Source organism: Muntiacus reevesi, chromosome 4, assembly GCF_963930625.1.
Source record: "Muntiacus reevesi chromosome 4, mMunRee1.1, whole genome shotgun sequence".
Taxonomy (NCBI): Eukaryota; Metazoa; Chordata; class Mammalia; order Artiodactyla; family Cervidae; genus Muntiacus; species Muntiacus reevesi.
Window position 1 is genome coordinate 128,480,584 of NC_089252.1, and position 18,399 is coordinate 128,498,982.

General features: G+C 38.4%; 1 protein-coding gene across 4 annotated transcripts in view; it reads right to left on the reverse strand.

The window, feature by feature from the left end:
* PPFIA2 (PTPRF interacting protein alpha 2) overlaps nt 1-18,399 on the reverse strand; it is a 472,755-nt gene that overhangs the window by 31,230 nt on the left and 423,126 nt on the right. For 3 of the 4 annotated variants that reach the window (XM_065935476.1, XM_065935473.1, XM_065935475.1), the window contains exon 21: nt 3,811-3,892. In XM_065935476.1, coding sequence (XP_065791548.1) covers nt 3,811-3,892 — 82 coding nt within the window. Of the gene's footprint in view, nt 1-3,810; nt 3,893-15,607; nt 15,617-18,399 lie in introns of all 4 variants that reach the window. The other variant, XM_065935474.1, reaches the window with a different exon arrangement.

The following is an 18,399-nucleotide window of genomic DNA, read 5'->3' on the forward strand; positions in this document are numbered from 1 at the left end:
CAGCACCTGTAAAACATTAATTAAAGAGAGTTACGAAACGAATAATGCTCTAGAAATTACGGATTCTGATTTTTCAACTTTGCTGTGAGGCTTTGGAAAGACAGTTGAATTGGTAGTGCAATGAATACAGCATAATGCCCAGCACACACGTGAAGCCCAGCGTGGATGCACTGAGTTGGAGCATCAGAATTACACACGCTTAGTAAGGAATATTCTTGCCATCCCTCTGCCCGCTCCCTCGTCGTTAGCTGTGAATAAGAAGTGGGGCACCTACTGGTGAGTTTAAATTTTTAAAAAGCTAAAATACTATGGGGGGGGTATTTTATTTGCTGATATGAACAGACTGAGCAAAAGGGGAGAGCGCTGAGAGTGAGCGCAAGTGAAGGAACAAGAGAAGAGAAACCATAAATCGGCAATATATAACGCCAAGAGCTCTAGACGAAGAATCAGAGGGCTTGGGCCTTCCCTGTCCCTGGGGAGTTGTATAAGTCCTCTGTACCTCAGCCCTATTGCCCTCATTTGTAAAATGGAAGGGATTTGGCTTTATTATTTCTAAGGCTTTGTTTTAGGCAGCTTCTAAGATGGTTCCAAATAATCTCACTTCCTGATATTCCTGCACTTGTATCACCCACTTCCTCCAAGTTGGGGCTGGACCTGGAGACTTACTGTAATGAAAAGACTGTGATAAAAGTGACTGGTGCTGGTGGTGAAGAACCCACCTGCCAGTGCAAGGGATGCCAGAGACCCAGGTTCGATCCCTGGGAAGATCCCTTAAAGGAGGGCATGGCTCCCCACTCCAGTACTCTTGCCTGGAGAATCCCGTGAACGGAGGAGCCTGGCAGGCTACAGTCCATAGGATTGCACAGAGTCAGACACGACTGAAGCGACTTCGCACACGTGCGAAAGTGATGGGATGTGACTTTCTAGGTTAGGTTATGAACAGACGGGCTTCATTCCAGCTGGTCCTCTCTGCCTCTCTCCTCTGAGCTCTTGCTCTGGGGGAAGCCAGCTGTCGAGCTGCAAGCACTCCTGTGAGATGCTCACGTGGAAGGGAACAGATGTCGCTGGCCAACAGCAGCAAGAAGCGGAGTCAGCTCAGAATTGGATTTCCCTCCAAGTCAAGTCTTGACACGACTGGGGCCCTGGGCTGACACTCTGCCAGAAGTCTTGTGAGAGACTTTGGAAAGAGGCCGTAGGTAAACCATGTCCAGACTCCTGACCCACAGAAGTCATGAGGAAAAGCAATGCTACGTGTTGGGATAATTTGCTATGTGATGATAAATAACTAATACTGATCTTTTTTTTTTATTTTAAAAATTCTTCTATGTCAAAGGGTTGCTTGCTTCTGTAGAGGAATTAAAAAGTGAAATCATTCATCCAATGTGGCCTGGGCTGTGACTGAGATAAGAGAAAGGAGACAGGTGTAGTGCATGGCTGACGACAGCATCTCCTAATGTTAGGCACAGGAATTGACCTTGCCTTAACAGATATGATTATATACGAGAAAAGATGGGATTTGAATTCATAGTTTATAAACTAAAGTTGTTCAAAATACCTAAACATCTAAATATACCTTCACTGGACCTGGATGATTTTCACTTCTTTTCACCTCCTCTATACTAAGATATTTGGAGTTCCATACTGGTTAACATTACCAATACATGGTTGCCAATACCTGGTTACCAAGGTCATTGCTGACTGTGTTGTGTGTGCTAAGTCGCTTCAGTCATGTCTGACTCTGTGACCCTATGAACTATAGCCTGCCGGGCTCTTCTGTCCATGATATTCTCCAGGCAAGAATACTGGAGTGGGTTGCCATGTCCTTCTCTAGGGGATCTTCCAAACCCAGGGATGGAACCCACGACTCTTAACTGCCCTAGCAGGCAGGTTCTTTACCGCTAGCGCTACCTGGAAAGCCCCCATCCCTGATTAGACGTTCACAAAGTTCTTGGTGTCTATAAATGGTGTGTGAAGCATCAGACTTATTTGTATCCATCACTCAGTGGGCTGTGCACTCAAGGAGGTACTAAAGGAGGTGAAAGTTAAGAGCTCTCATTCCCTGGATCACCTACCTCACTCACTGTGTTTATTCCATTTTATAATTTCAGTCACTTTAGGGAGCAGACTAGGAGCAATTTTTGTGTGCTCAGGATAGCTTTAATTAGCAGAAACGTCACTGCCTGTCATTTTTAGGCCCTTAATGTCAGTAAATCTTGGTTTTTTTTTTTTTTTTTTAATAAAGGATCTGTTCATCACTTGCCAAAATAGCAGCTAACTCTGTGAAACTGTAGCTCATTTCACTGGAGAGAAACTGCACAATGAGTTGCTCTCAGTTTTGTGATAGGCTTTCTTAAACATTTTGTCTTATAATTGATTTTTAAAATATAGTAATTTTAAAGACATATTTGGAAGAACAGCTCTGATCACTAATAAGCTAAAAAATTTCCTGACTGATATGAAAAAATAAAATAAAGCAAGACACAGGCTTCTTTCACTCAGTCCAGAAAAAAATGCAAAGCATGTTTCTATATTTATCTGTGCAAGATAATTTTTTAAACTGAAATGAGTTTTGTTGTCCCTCATTGATTAATTCGTTAGCTCTGGATCTGATTAATAATGAAGGTGAATGATTTTATAATCCTGAACCTTTTAAAACAATGGGTTCTAATTGCTTCAGCCAAGCAACAAAAGTTCATACAGTCAGTCCCTTGGTGTTCCTGGGCTATTGGCTCCAGGACATCACAGACCAAAATCTGCAGAGTCCCTATGGGGCCTGACTATCCAGGGCTCATCCAGGGATTTGTTTCAGATTGAACGTGTTTGGTTGAATCCATGGATGGGGAACCCATGGATATGGTGGACTGACTCTACTCCCCTTCATCTTGACATCAGCATATCCTAGCAGCTGCCAACAGCCCACATTAGAGAACTGAACGGAAGGGGCAGTGAAACTATTGAGAAGTGGTATGAAAGGGCCCTTTGTGGTCAAATATGTATTTTCTTCACCATCCTGGTCTGCTTCTGCTGATCAGGTATTGATTCATTTATCCAGGCCATTGTGTTGTGCAGGATATGCTAAATGTAGTTCTCATTTCATTAAAAACATTCAGTCTAGACACCGAAGGGAACAAGGGTTTGTGTATTCTGCAAAACTCCATAAATGTCTAAATCTAGCTAGTTCCTTCATGTTCAGGAATGTTCTACAAGCAAAGGAATGGCTACAAATATCTTGGATCACACAGAAGTGCTAAAAATACGGAGATGGCTCTTCTCTGTTAACTGCTGATAAGGAAGGGCCCTGAACTAATGTACTGGACAGATGCTTCCTAGCAACCACACGTGAAAGTGTCAGTCGCTCAGTTGTGTCCGACTCTTTGCGACCCCATGGGCTATAGCCCACCAGGCTCCTCTGTCCATGAGATTCTCCAGGCAAGAATACTGGAGGGGGTTGCCATTCCCTTCTCCAGGGCATCTTCCTGACCCAGGGATCAAATCCGGGTCTCCTACATTGCAGGCAGATGCTTAACTCTCCGAGGAGTGTTACTCAAGAATTGTTTCTTGACTTACTCTAGATATAAAGAGCACGGAATTTACTAAAACTTTCTTTCATCTCACTGCCTACTGCTCTGCCACAGTCACAAGAAAGCATCAGAGAAAAATCACAGCTATGACTTTGGGCCCCTAGATAAAGCAAACATTCTCTTTATAAGCTATTTCAGACTACCGGAAAAATGAAGATGTCAGGAACCTGGCTTGACTTGTCTCTAAAAATTGGATTGGATTGAGAGTCTTCTGATTTAATTCTCTTACCTCTAGCCATGCGACTACAGTGGGCCCATCCCATTGGGCAAAAGGTAATCCCTTTCTCCGAGCTTCTTCTAGAAGTTCGTGCCTGAAGTATACAGCAAGGATTGTTAGTCAGGTAATATGGGAAAAGATGGCTGTGATTATTTTTAATGACAATATTGTTTAAAAGCCCCACAATCCTTTATAAGCTTTTTATGAGTTAATACAGAATAACAGAATTCTTTCTTCCTTTGAACAATACATGCAAATCATCCGCTGACTTTATTAGAAATGAAACACTGATATCTAAAAATAATTTTCCTCAACACTGATTCACTGAAATTCAAGCATTAAATGTTAATGGACTAAGAAACTGAAATATATTATCAGCAAAAAACTTTAACCCTTAAACAAGAATGTGCCCACATATACATATTCCTGCATGCATTACAGGATCTAAGTGAAGTTTCTTCCATCTGTCTTGTCTGCTTCTCATTATTTCAATAGTAGAAACAAATGCCTGTTTATAGAGGCAGAAGATCAAGTCAGTAATTTTAGCCCCATTCAAATGATACACTTGATTTTAGTATGCTTTCTGGGTCCAGGTGGCTATCTTAGGAGTTAGTTTTTTGTGTAGACTACAACATTACTTCTCATTTGAAGGGAACTCCGAGGTACATTCACTTCTATCACTAAAAACAATGTAAGGTATAAAATTCAATAGTACACTTATTTTCATTTACAATCACTACTGGTTTTAAAGAAAGCAAAGCATCTCAATGACAAGAAATGATTGTTACTGATAACAAAAATATGTGAAGAGCCTATACAAATGCATCTTTAATCACTATCCCTACTACTGACCCTTGACATCCATTTATAAAACCAATTTCAGCTCGTTCATGATTGAAATAGCAAGTCTGTGTTTCTTTGAAACTCAAATTGATATATACCTGTCCAGGACTATATTGGAAAATATATTCTCTATTCCTTAGATACATTGATCTTACACACACATTTTATACATATTGTTTTATTCTGAATGTGTGTCTTTCATGCTTAGGAACTCCAAGATGAAGCATTTGATTACTTTCTGCTATCAATTGATTAATTGTTTATTGTGGTGGACTATAACGTGTTAGAATATATAATAAAGATGTTTTCTAACGCAAAAGCTTTCCATGTGTGCAATAGATGCTACCACAAAATGCAGTGCAACAAAGAAACTCGGAGGCAAAACAAAGATTAAAGTTAATAGCAGCTGAAAAGACACACAAATCAACTGCTTTTTCACTTCACGGGATAGTAAAGAAACGTGCGTCAGCTATTCAGCACCTGGGAAGGGGAACAGCGACACTGGCACCACGACTCCAAAGCGAAACTAGAGTAGCTCCCTCACCTGGTTCGCTGGACTCTCAGCCATCCCCTCAGGCTTTCCGAGGACATGCCTGCATTGAAAACTCGGCTTTTTGAATAGCCTAGTCTCACTGTGATAGATATATTGACTAGAAATGAGTTGAAGGGTTAAACTACAAGCCATCAGGTAATAACTGAGCACCTATTGTGAGCTGAGACCTGAGACTCACACAGACAAGCACCCAGTTTTACAGGAGATCCCTGGTTAAATGGAAAAAGCAAATACATGAAACTGTTTAAATACATAGTGCAATTGACAAATAGATGCTAAACTCGATGATGCACATTTTGAGCGTGATGTTTTGGAGAAAGGGTTAATATTCGTAGCAATGAAAATGAGCAGTGGAGACTTTAGAGGAACTGAACTGACTTTGAACAGCTGGTGGAAAGGAGTCAGGGATGACATTCCAAGCAGGATGAGCAGTAAGGATGCAGGGACAGAGGCAGGACTGAACACAGGACAAGTGCAAGAAAATTTAGAGTGGGTTTCCACAGGGCCCAGGAGCATTATCAAGAGTTGTAACGTTATATCCATTGCGGGGAAAACGCTTCAGTTATGTGACAGGTGAGTAGCATTAGAGGGGAAGAAACAAATACACATTTACACCTGGTTTTTGCTACATTTAGCCAAAAAGAGCAAGTCAATATGCACTCATCACCTAGAAAGCACATAACATTTTCACAAGGAAATTACATAAATTGTACATAAGCCATTTTTTGAAAAGTAGAACATTTCAATTGTGAATCTTCTAACGAGTTCCCTAATTTTAAAAGCGTGCCACAGGAACTGGAGTGATCCTGTTAAAAGTTAAGTCAGATAATGTAACTTCTCTGCTCATAACCCCCCAATTAATATCTGCCTCACTGAGAATAAAAGCTAAACCAGCTGTTAGGATCCATTCTACCCTTTGTTCTCTGACTCAGCGCCCATCTCAGCAAGGAACACTGGTTTCCTTGTTGTTCCCAGGACACACCCCAGATCTTTTCTGCCTCAGGACCTTTGCATCTGCTGTTGCCTCATTCTGAATGCTTGTCTCCTGTATCTTCACATGCCTTACTCTTTGTATACTTTTAAATCTTTACTCAAATGTCACTTTCTCTCTAAATGTCTCTTCCCCTCTTTCCCATAATACCGAGCAGACATTCCTTATCTCCATTCCTTGCCTTGTTTTTTCCCACATCACTTATCTTCTAACATAATGTATCATTTATTCCTTGACCTGTCATCTCATGAAAGAAAATAAGCTCAAGGGGGACCAATGCCTCAAGTACATACTCTGTTCAGAGGTGCATCTGAAGCATCTAGAACAAAGTCAGGCACCAAAGAGGTGTTCTGTACGCAGTAGTGAATGTTGAACATGTCAGCCAGTGTTTATTTACATTTAGTTGCTTCTGGTTTCAATAAACTACATCTCATAATATATTTTTAGTACATTTTTTTCAGTCACTTTATGAGAACAGCACCCATTGCAGATGATTCTAAGAGTTCAATCTGGTTTGCGACCCCTGATAGGAATCTGGTTAAGAGGCAATCCAATGAGCTCAAGTAATCCTATTCTCCTTTTGAACAGAAATTTATCATACAGTTGTTTGAGAAATCACTGGACGTTATATCCCTTGGAAAATTTTTCTTTGTGCTTTGTTACATTTAAATCACAAACACTCATAGCACAACAGCTTTAGTAAGAGTATGCAAATGTCAGGGGGAGCATGAAATTTCCTTGGTTCTGTCTCACCGCAAAGAACTGAAACGAGACCAGTGTTACAGCTCGATTACAGCTCAGAGTTTTACTCGGCTAGCAAAGGATCGTACACCCTCGAGGCACGAGGACAGGCTGACCCTAAAGGAAAGGCGAACAGAAGAGAGACCAGAGGCCCAATTTTGGCTCCTGTTTTTAAACGTTCTTTCTCTTCCCCCTGAGCCTGCCCTATGTAAACTGGGCTAGCCAGGAGGGCTGTTTCACCTGAGGTTCTCACTCCAGTCCTCCGACCTTCCTTTGTTCTATTTTCATGGGCTTTCCCCTACTTTATCTTTTAGCCACTGCCATTCTGGACTCCTTTTTCCTATTCTAACCACCTAACACAAAGATAGTGAGATAAGGGTCCAGGGGATTCTGCCCTTTGGCCCTTAGCTGGCAGGGCTAAATCACAAATAGAGGCCTCTGAACGGACACACTTGGAACTGTGAGAAACAGGCCAGACTGGAGTGGGTGACTGGCTTTTACTCTAGGGCTGTGTGTTGCATGATATTAATCCAGGTCTGCCTTTCCTTAACCCAAGGGCGGTATTAACTATGTAAAGCAATGTGCTGAAATTCTCCAAGAAATAGTTCATCTAATTTTTCTCTATTAAAAAAATCTGCATCATATGGAATTAATTTAAGAGACATATATCTGGACATGTTGGCTTGGGAGAGAGGCATGGTTAGGAAAACAAAGCAATTTGGTTACTGCTAAAATTCTTGGAAATCACTGAGTTTAATACATGGTGATCTCATGAGAGATGATTAAGCGTAAGCATAGCATTAATTGCATGAAGGCATGCTTGTGGCCATCAGATATTTTGAAGTTACTTTCAGAGAAATAGTGACCTGAACTATTAGGAAATACTAAATTTTAAAAAAGTGATTTGGGATAAACAGGCATTTTGGATACACGGGTGTCCTCTGTTCGTCCTCCTTCCTTCCCTCCTCCCTCGCTTCTCCCTTACTTCCTTCTCTCTCTCCCCATTTCTTTCTCCCTCCCTTCTTCCTTTCTTTCTTTTAGATAATCTAATATCCAACCATCCTTTCCCCTCAAATCACTTACATGTACACATCACTATAAACAGGGGCACCCATATTTGTTTTACATTTTAGAACAGATTTTAGAGGACAATCTTCCTTCTACAGGAAGGAAGATTGTACCTGTATCTTGTACCTGTATCTTTCAGGTACAAGATTGTCATTTCCTGCGTGGAAACAAAGTACTAATTGTAAGGGAAGGTCAGTTTTTTTGAATCAGAAAAACTCCTGAGTCGCTGAGCCTTTTTCAGGAAACACATTCTCGTCTGCAGTAAAGAATGCCATTAATTTCCCCAAAGGCCTCAGACTCTCTTGAGAAGGGTGTCAGTGAGTTACTGTAAATGGAATGCGGCAGGTCAAGAAGGCCCAGCGCGTGGGGAACACCCAGGTGTGTGAATAATTGGCAAGTTCATGGGGAAACGTGCAGAGGGCAGCCTGCACGCGTCACACCTGATCCGAAGACAGGAGCAAAGAGTAGGCACCCTAGTAATATCCACCACCAAGGACATATAGATGAAGGCCTGAAAATGTCTAAAAAATGTAAATCTATCAAGGGCATTTTCTGGGCTTGTAGTTCCTAACTCCTAATCCAGACTAATTTAAGCAAGGACGGTTCTGCTTGAGTGATTCCATCCAAACAGAAATGTCTGCTTCCTCCTTCACAGGTTTTATATCTTCAACTGTTTCAGTTTTGACCTCATAGGTAGAGTATGTTTGCGTTTCTTAGCTTTGTGCCTTTCATACTAAATGATATACACACGCTCTTCTGCTTTGTTTTCCCACTGTATCTTGTTTTTCAAGACACAACAAAAATGCTTTCTCTCTAAACCATCCTACCCTGGACCTGGAGGCAATATTTAGTACTTATTTTTTTAGGCCCCTCAGTACCAAGCAATTTTTCTTAGACTATCTTTAACATTTTGCTGAGTCAGAAATTTTGTTAGTTTTATTTTTTGTTTTGAGGTCAAAAACTCAACACATAGTAGGTCTATAAGAATCTAATGACTGCCTGCCTACCCTAGTCCCAGGGCAGACACAGTCCCTGATCTCAAGCTCTTACAGTCTGGAACAACTTGTAAATCAACAATTTCACTAACATGTTAAATGCTGAGAAATGAAATTCATGATTCAAAAATTCACAACCCTGAGGGTAGTGAGGTCTCCTTCTCCATATTTTTCCCAGTGTGGATGGTTCATTGCTGTCAGAGAAAAGAGACTTTATTCTCGGACCACTTAGCCTAGGAGGCTATTTTGGAACTGCCAATTTGTGATATGACTATCTAAATACCACATGGTTCCGTTTCCTCTGTCACTCAGGTTGGCCATTTCAGTCACCATCCATTTAATGCCTGTCTATTTCCATTCTTACTTCCTATTTTATCTTCTTTTACTTTGTTTTCACTGCCACTGTTCTTTTTTCTCAGGCTTGTAATTGGCCTTACTCTCCAGACTTCTTACCCTTGCGGTACATTGCCATGGAAAGTAAATCTGTAAGAACAGATCCGGTAATAAATACAATGGGCTCTGAGATGGGGATGCTTAGGCTGGATTCCTGGGGCCCTCCTTCTTAGCTGTGCGCCCACAGACAAGTCACTTTTCCTTTTCGTAGATCAGTTTCCTCACGTGTAAGATGAAGTTGATAACAGTACCTACCTCAGAGGGTTGGTATGAGAGTTAAATAAGAAAATATATTTAATGTGATGACACCTATAACTTGTACAAAAGAAACAGCCAGTTAATGTGAGCTAATTATTATTGAACTGTCCTCTGAAAACCCTTCAAGAGTTCCTCAAACCACACAATCATCAGCTTGGACTAAACCTGTTTTAGTCTTGATCTTCCTTTCTAATAGTCTCCTCTGACTTCTAATTAGACCTGGAAACTTACTTTGGCAAATAATTTGAACATGAATAATTCCATCTTTGCAAGTACCATTTTCCAGTGATTGTAAGTTGTTTCTCTTCTTTGATGATCACAATCATGAGTGCTCGCTAAGTGGCTTCAGTCATGTCTGACTGTGACTCTAGCCCGCCAGGCTCCTTCATCCATGGGATTCTCCAGGCAAGAATACTGGAGTGGGTTGCCATTTCCTTCTCCAGGGGATCTTCCCAACCCAGGGGTCGAACCCGTATCTCTTATATCTCCCGCATTTGCAGGTGCGTTCTTTACCATTAGCGCCACCTGAAAACTGAAACTGAAAGTCTCTCAGCCATGTCTGACTCTTTGTGACCCCGTGGACTGTAGCCCGCCAGGCTCCTCTGTCCATGGGATTCTCTAGGCAAGAATACTGCAGTGGGTTGCCATTTGCTTCTCCAGGTTATCTTCCCGACCAGGGATCGAACCCAAGTCTCATGCCTCAGAGGCAGATTCTCTATCATCTGAGCTATCAGAGAAGCTCTGGGATGTCTAAATCATAAAAAGTCCTCTTACTTTTGATCCATCCCAGATCCCACAATGACTCTTTCATCCTTTAAAATCTGGAAATTCATAGTGTCAGCGTCACTCATAAAGTCTGTTTCCTGCCTGCCTGCATGTGCGATCAGTCATGTCCGACTCTTCGTGACCCTATGGACTCTAGCCTGGCAGGCCACTCTGTCCATGGAATTTCCCAGGTAAGAATACTGGAATGGGTTGCCATTTCCTACTCCAAGGGATCTTCCCGACGCAGGGACTGAACTGTGTTTCTTGTGTCTTCTTCACTGACAGGCAGGTTTTTTACCACTGTGCCACTTGGGAAGCCCATTAATGGCACCAAATGCATGAGCTTCATCTCCCTCCCAAGACTAACATTCAGGAGTAAGAGGTTACTCTTGTACTGCACCATGCATCTTTGCTTGATCTAGCCAAGAGTATCTTTTGATAGATTGCTGTCTCGTAATCCATGAAAATCTCAGTGTTGACAACCATCCAGGATCCTTGATTGAAGGTTGACTTTTAAGTATTCTATGTTTCTGTTAAGATCCAACTACTTATTACATCTTAATAAGGAGTAAGAATTTTGCTTAGCAGCTACAAAGATTGGCTGCAGAAAGAGGTTAAAATGCCCTCTCTAAAATTAAATATGATATTTTGTAAATTGATTGGCTACTACCAAAGATTTTGTTCAAACTCATTTGTAGCTCATGGCAGTAAACTCACAGTCTGCCTCTCCTATAGTATTCCTCACTTCTCATCCTTGTTTCAACTTCCAAAAAGACCTTTCTAACACAAACATTTTTGTAAGGGTTGCCTTCTTTAAAAACTTCCATCCCACTTTGAAGTTTTTAAAACAGGCAACTGAAAATAAGCTTCCCAGGTGGCACAGTGGTAAAGAATCCACCTGCCAATGCAGGAGATATAAGATATGCAGGTTTGATCCCTTCAACAGGAAGACCCCGTGGAGGAGGAAATGGCAACCCATGCCAATATTCTTGCCTGGAGAATCCCATGGACAGAGGAGTCTGGTGGGCTACAGTCCATGGGGTCACCAAGAGTTGGACATGACTGAACTGAAAATAAAGGTCAAATATCTTGGCACAACTAAAAAGACCCTTGGTGAAATGGCCCTTCGATTTCTCCCAGCTTCTTTTGCTCAATCAATACTTCAGTGCTTGCTATGTTCCAAATACCTCATTCTATTTTTTTACCCTCCATGACTTTGTATATGCCTTTATCTTTTGCCTGGGACATCCTTCTTTGCATCATAATTGTGGCAAACTCACACTTATATTTCTGACTCAGTTTAAACTTTATCCTCCCTGTTAAGATTCCAAGACCTTTCCCAGGCAGAATTCATTTTCTCTTCTACACAAATATTATAACTTGTATATATTCTAGTTATTGCACTTGCTATATTTATCATTTATGCTTTAATATTGTATTTAAATGTAATTAAAATGTATTACAATTGAATACAGTGAGTAATTGAATCTATTGTACTTTCTTGTTTATATGAACCACTTCATATTCTGAGATAAAATATCATGGTTTGAAAAATTAAAGTTTCTTTATGGAGACAAATTAGGCTCTGGATATTAGGTAATAATTGCTGGCATGCATTTATCACTTACTCTGTGATAGTAAGTGACAGTGTGAAGCACCATCCTTAGGGCTTTATATGTATAAGTCATTGAATCTTCACAGCCATCCAGTAAGATACATGCTGATAGACATTTGCAGAAGAGGACACTGAAGACAGAGACGCTTGGAACAGAGTCAGTGAGCGCAGAGCCAGAATTTGAGCGCCAACAGTTTGGCCAGGGTCAGCCTCTGAACCCCCAGTTATCCTCAGGCTAACTAACCTCTCTGAACTCTACATGATCATAAAAGGAGGACAGGAGTAACCACCTCTTCGTTAAAATGAAAGGCAATGATACTCTCCCACCTTTACTTCTCCTCTCATTGTTCATTCATGTGTAGACTCACATTAATTTGACTTCTGGTAATATAGATAGTCTTTACCACCTTCACCATCACACACTTTGGTCCCCAACACTATAAGACAAAAAAGGAACCTTCCTTTTCTTGCTGTTTCCTATTAAAGACAGGTTCTGAATCTTGGCCAGAGGAAGGAAGTGAGCCCCATTTATATAATCAGGATGGAAAAGCTGAATTTGTAATTTGTTTCAGTTTAACTTTGCATTATTGTAATACAAAGTAATTCTCTGTCTGAAAAATTTATCTTTAGGGTCTATTTATTTACTGTGGCACACAGCAAGGACTTACTTATTGATATAACCAGGAGAAATAAATGACTTGATAAAACCAAGAATGAAATGTAAGTCAAAATAATTTGACAGTTGAACCTCCTTCTTAACAGTACAGTACAGAGAATAAATCTGCACGTAGTTTCTAAAAGCAAATTTACATAACTTTACACTATTATTAATTATAAAATGTATCCTGGTCCTATAAACTTCAACAGTCAAGAGGGTAAAGAAAACATGATTTCTTTGAATTTCAACCAGACAATGGGTTATAATGCCATTATTCAGAAATCTATAGCTATTGACCAATTCTGTGGGAATCAAAAGTACAAAAAACTATTTCAAATTCTGGTCAGTAAATATGAAGGAAATATAGCACCATGTCAATTTTTTTTTTTAAACATATGTAAGTTGAAAATATATAATCTTAATTAACATAATTATTCTAAATAGAAATATATTATAAATCCCAATCAACTGCTTCAGACATTGATTACCTAAATATACACATTTAGCTCCATAAAATTAAGTTTCAAATCCAACATTAACAAGGTTGACTTGATTTTGAAAGCACAGCATGCTGTGATTCTGTATGTGGGTAAGTGCAAGTGTATGTGTAGGTATAACCTATTATGGCACATATTCACATGTAGTACATATAAAAGTCCATTGCACATTTAAGGAGTGCTTTATTTAGATCCTCAGATACATGCTACATTGCTTGGAACTGAAATTATTTGAATACATAAATCCTAAGTTCATTCATGTTGAAACCTTTTTTTTTTTTTTTCCCTGCAAGCTACTTGAAATGGAGGGCACAGCCTCAGGAAAGAAATATATTTGTGAATTTGAGTTGGGATTTACATAATTTCACTCCTCATTTTATTTTGAATTTAATTACTTTCAAAACCATTAAAAAAGGTGTAAACACACACATGTACGCACAAATGTGATGGAGCAATGCAATTACTCATGCTGTTACTGAAAGCTAGAGGGGCTTGTATTTCTTTCCAGTAAACAATTTCACTTTTGCAATATACTGTGGTCTGTTCTCCCCAGTCCCTTCCTGATTGTTAAACAGGAACTTACTGGAGAGACATTGGTAAGTTTTCAGGCTTATTTGGAGGCCATTTAGACTAGATTGCTTTGGTGTTTCATCTAATTTTGAGCCCTCTTTAAATCAGATTTGAAGTTTATAGTTCTAAGCTTCTGAGATTATTTTTTTCTCATACTCTTGTATTAGGAAGTTGGCAGAAAGTACAGATAATATAAGTAATTCACTCAAAGGTATGCAGAAAACACATGGAGCTTAAAGTTTTGTCTTCTGTTCCTAATTCAATATTCTTTCCACCTCAAATCTTCCCACATCTTTACTATGTTTGTACTATCTTCTCCTGACATTTAACTTCCCGAGCTTCCTTTTAGTAATTGGACCAAGGAAATGATTTTGAGGTCTTAAAATGTTTAAATTCTAGGACCATGTGCAAGACAAGAAATTGAATTTTAGAATTAAAGTAATTATATCAATTTCTTAAAGTCCACAGATATTGATGTATTATGAACTTATTAATTTTCAATAAGTCCACAGATATTGATGTATTATGAACTTATTAATTTTCAATATTTCATTCAAAAAGAAAAGGGAGAATAAAGTTTTATTTCTTGGCATTATTTTCCTCATGAAACTTAAAATCATTAGAAAACAGAAGGCCACTATTACATGATGACATGTAAATAATTCTTCAAAATTCAGTGTCAGAGTATTCAATATTTTAAAAAAGTAAGGTCTTAACAACTTGCATTTGGCCAATGTAGTTGAATAGTACTCCAATCACAGCTTGCCTTGCATTTTCAAGAACACTTCCTAGAGCTTTCCTTAATATCATAAATTATCCTAACTTAAGAAAACATTGCATTGTTAAATAATTAGTAGTGGTAATTATATCTTAAAGTTAGACTAGGAAAAATATAACAAATGTAAACCAAACTAATAAACAAAGCACATGACCTTGTATTGGTATATAAAATATACACATTGCCAATTAGTGCCACTTTCCATAGCTTCCTGAATAATTGCATCTCATTGGAGCTGATTTATTTGCTCCCTCAAAATGTCTTGCTTAAAGTGTAAAAATCAATACCTCTCTCCATCTAGTGCTTTATAGCTCATCATGTTGTCCATGTGGGCATTTATAGAAATGTAATCCTTTATATTATGCATAAACTGGAGCCTACTTGGTTTTAGAAATAAATAACATATTCTAAATTTAGTTCAAAAAGCAGGATTTGAAATTTGGAACAGTCATCTTAGTAATACACCTTTCAAGGCTTTAAGAATTAACTCGTAGTATAGGAAAACGGGGGAAAGAAACGCACAAGACCAAAGGGTGCAGTCAGAACCAAGGATTACTTTGGACTTTAAATGTATAAGTCCTACTGGGGAAGATTCAGCATTTAACCCTCTTCATCTAAGGGCAGTTCCAGTAGCTGACAAATACATTCATCTCCTGAATATAATGCTGGTGGAGAACCACAAAGCATTTCAAAATACACAGCCAGAGTCAGTCATGCAGCACAGTCAAAAATACCCAAGTGACCTGCAGCGATTACTTAAGCCTCCCTGAATGCCACACTAACCCCTAGAGAGTGGCTTGAGAACTAGGGAAAATGTCATCTGGATTGTCTTTTGATATGTGTCTAGTAGAACCGAAGAAATTGAAGTGCCTGAAAGGCCAACATGATTCATTTAAATGTGAACATTTCTCTGAACCAATGATTCCTTTTATGGTTAAGAAAATGAATACACTTCCCAATTTTCATTTTAGGTCAGAGGCAGTGCAGCTTGTGTTACAACTGAAAGGAGAAATACTAAAGATAAAAGAAAAAGAGGATGGTGCTGAAAATAAACATGTTCAGCAGCCACTGTGATTCAACTTACCCCGATGTGCTTTTCATGAGATGAAGGAGGACAGATGAAAAAGAAAAGCACACAAATGTTAATGGATACATTTCAATCCAAAGAAAGCCATGGAATAAAACAAGAGCATCATTTCAGATGTGCTGAAGCTCAGATACGAGAAAGACATGGTGTTCTGTTTTCTTTTTTGTTTTTTTTTTTTTAATTTCACCAATACACACATACTCACTGCATCCAAAAGCATAATCAGGCTGAAGGCAGTTCTAATAGTTGACCAGTAGTCTGTCTCTTGAAAATGAGCCACTCTGAAACATGCATGACCACATTTTCCCAGCCTGTAGTAAACCCCGGGAGGAAGTCAGACAGCTTGTTAAAAAATATTCTTCACCTCGGGCCACTCAGGTTATTTTACAAATAGAAGCAGAAACCTATTAAGTGGTACTCGGGATCTCAAACAGATTTATAAGCTTAGAGCTTAAGAAAAATACAGCAGGCTTCTAGAAAGGCAGTGACTCGAAGAAAGCACTAGCTTGAGGGTGGGACTATCTGGATTCTAGTTCACATACATGGTTTGGTCAAAGTCACTGGCAAGGTTCTGATGTTCAATCTCCCGAACTTAATTTGAGGCAGGAAGAAATTTTCACATCCCAGATTCATAATTTTATTATGACATTACACAAGTGCTATAAAATAATAATAATTATGTGCCAGTAATCAGGCCATGAAAAAGTTCTAAAAAATTCTATCACTCTTCTCCTCTTGCCACACTAACTCTTCCTCCTCTATTTGAGCGGGCAAAATAAAGTTTGAGCTTGTGCCAACTGGGTGTCTTTAAGTAGACACATTTATTTATTTGGACAGATGTTGATAAACATTACTCTGAGGGGGGAAATGAACTAGATTAGTTCACCAATGTTACCAGATGTCATCACAAAAATGTTGATTTAGTTGTGGGGTTTGAAGTAGCCCACTTGTTCCCTGGGTAGAGTAGAGGCACTGGGAAAATATGGAATTTAAATAACCCAATAAAAAGTCATGAGAATATTATTTTAAATTTTTATAAAAGCATAATAGATTCTTAGAAAAATAAAATTTACTACATAAAATATAATCAATGTAACAAAATATGAAGCAGATATTCCTATCTAAGAAATGAGGCAAGTTAGAGAGTTCCCTTTTTTTTATTACACAATCATTATAAAGAAAAGCTGGAAGTGCGATGAACACTCTGCACGTGCCTCCTCCAAACGCATTCATTCAGAGAAACTGTATTCTTTCACTAAATGTGCATTTTGGAGAAATGCATGTTCTTTGACCTTAACTTCAGAACAGCTGTGACAAGTTTTTAAATTTTTCACATAAACAAAAACATAGCAGTCCTTACAAATTGGCATCGCAATGTCCTAAGAAATCTAAGGCATCTTTCTTGCATCATATATGCAACAGAAAGAAAATTAAAACCCAAAGAGATACATTCTAGGTGGTTAGAATGATTTTCCTGTCAACATACCTGTGAACTCTTTGATGAGTTTTGAGAAAAAAGCAATTTCTGAGCTCTTCATGAAAGCTATTTTTCATGAAGTATCTGGGGCCAGTTATTACTGTGGACAAAATAATCCTCGGCCCACAAGTGACCTGGGCACTGCTCTCCAATAGAGTTGAATAAATCTGTACACAGTGGAATATTTTTCACATATTTATCATTTTTAAAATAGGAAATATGTACCAATAGAAATACCCTAAATATAAAACATAAGAGAAATTGTGAAAATAAGCAGGAAATACAAACATATGACTCAAAAAGTATCACTTAAATTTCTAATATATTTATCAGTGTGTGTAAGTTATCTGACTTCTCATAGTTTTTACTAACTTTCTTCTCCTCCACAGCCAATTAATTTAAAAGCAATCTTGACTAGCTATTTCACTTTAGAATTAAGTATTTCAGCTCACAACTTTCAAAAAGACATGTTCTGCAAAGGACAAAAAGCTGTAATTATAAATGACTCTTAAGAGAGTTTGTGATAATATATTATAAATTCATATCAGAGGTAATATATATTTGTGGTGCTTTTGGTCTAGATAAAGACAGTTTTCTTCTTATAAAAATTGATATTCTTTTCTTCTTTTTTTTTAATTGATATTATTTTCTATATGCAATTATTTACAGGAACATATAACTTATTTTTTTCTTTCTACTCCAGATTGTCAAAATTATGAGAATACCAAGAGAGAATCTGTCAAAAATTAATCTTCTTAAGTTAAATACCACTGTAGTATATAATAGACAAATAACAATTTTTCACTGACCTAGAAAAAACAGATTTTAAGTTACCCTTTAACCAATAAGAACAAGTCAGTTACTGGCACAATATTTTCCTTGGGAACATCAGCATACATCCACACACAAACAAGATATTATCAACTAACATATATCTTACATTCAAAAACAGGATTCTTAAATGCTTAATTGCCTCACTTTAATCTTCTAGATCTTCCACTGAATGAATGGACCTTCTATTTATAAACTAGTTAACTTTGAATGTAAAATTTCACATTAGAAATATTAATAAAATGAACTTCATATGTGGAATGTAGTTGCCTTTTGCTTCTTAAAGTTCAAATTGATGACTCAGAAATTTTAAAAATCAATTGTTAACACCAGATTGAGGAGTGAACAGGTAGTGACTGAAGTAAAAACGTAGAATGAAGAAGGGATTTCTTTTAATAGGTGAAACTTGAGAATCTTTAAATGCTGAAGATCATAAGCCAGAAGAGAGGAGGATTTGAAGCGAATTTGAAGCACAAGTGGT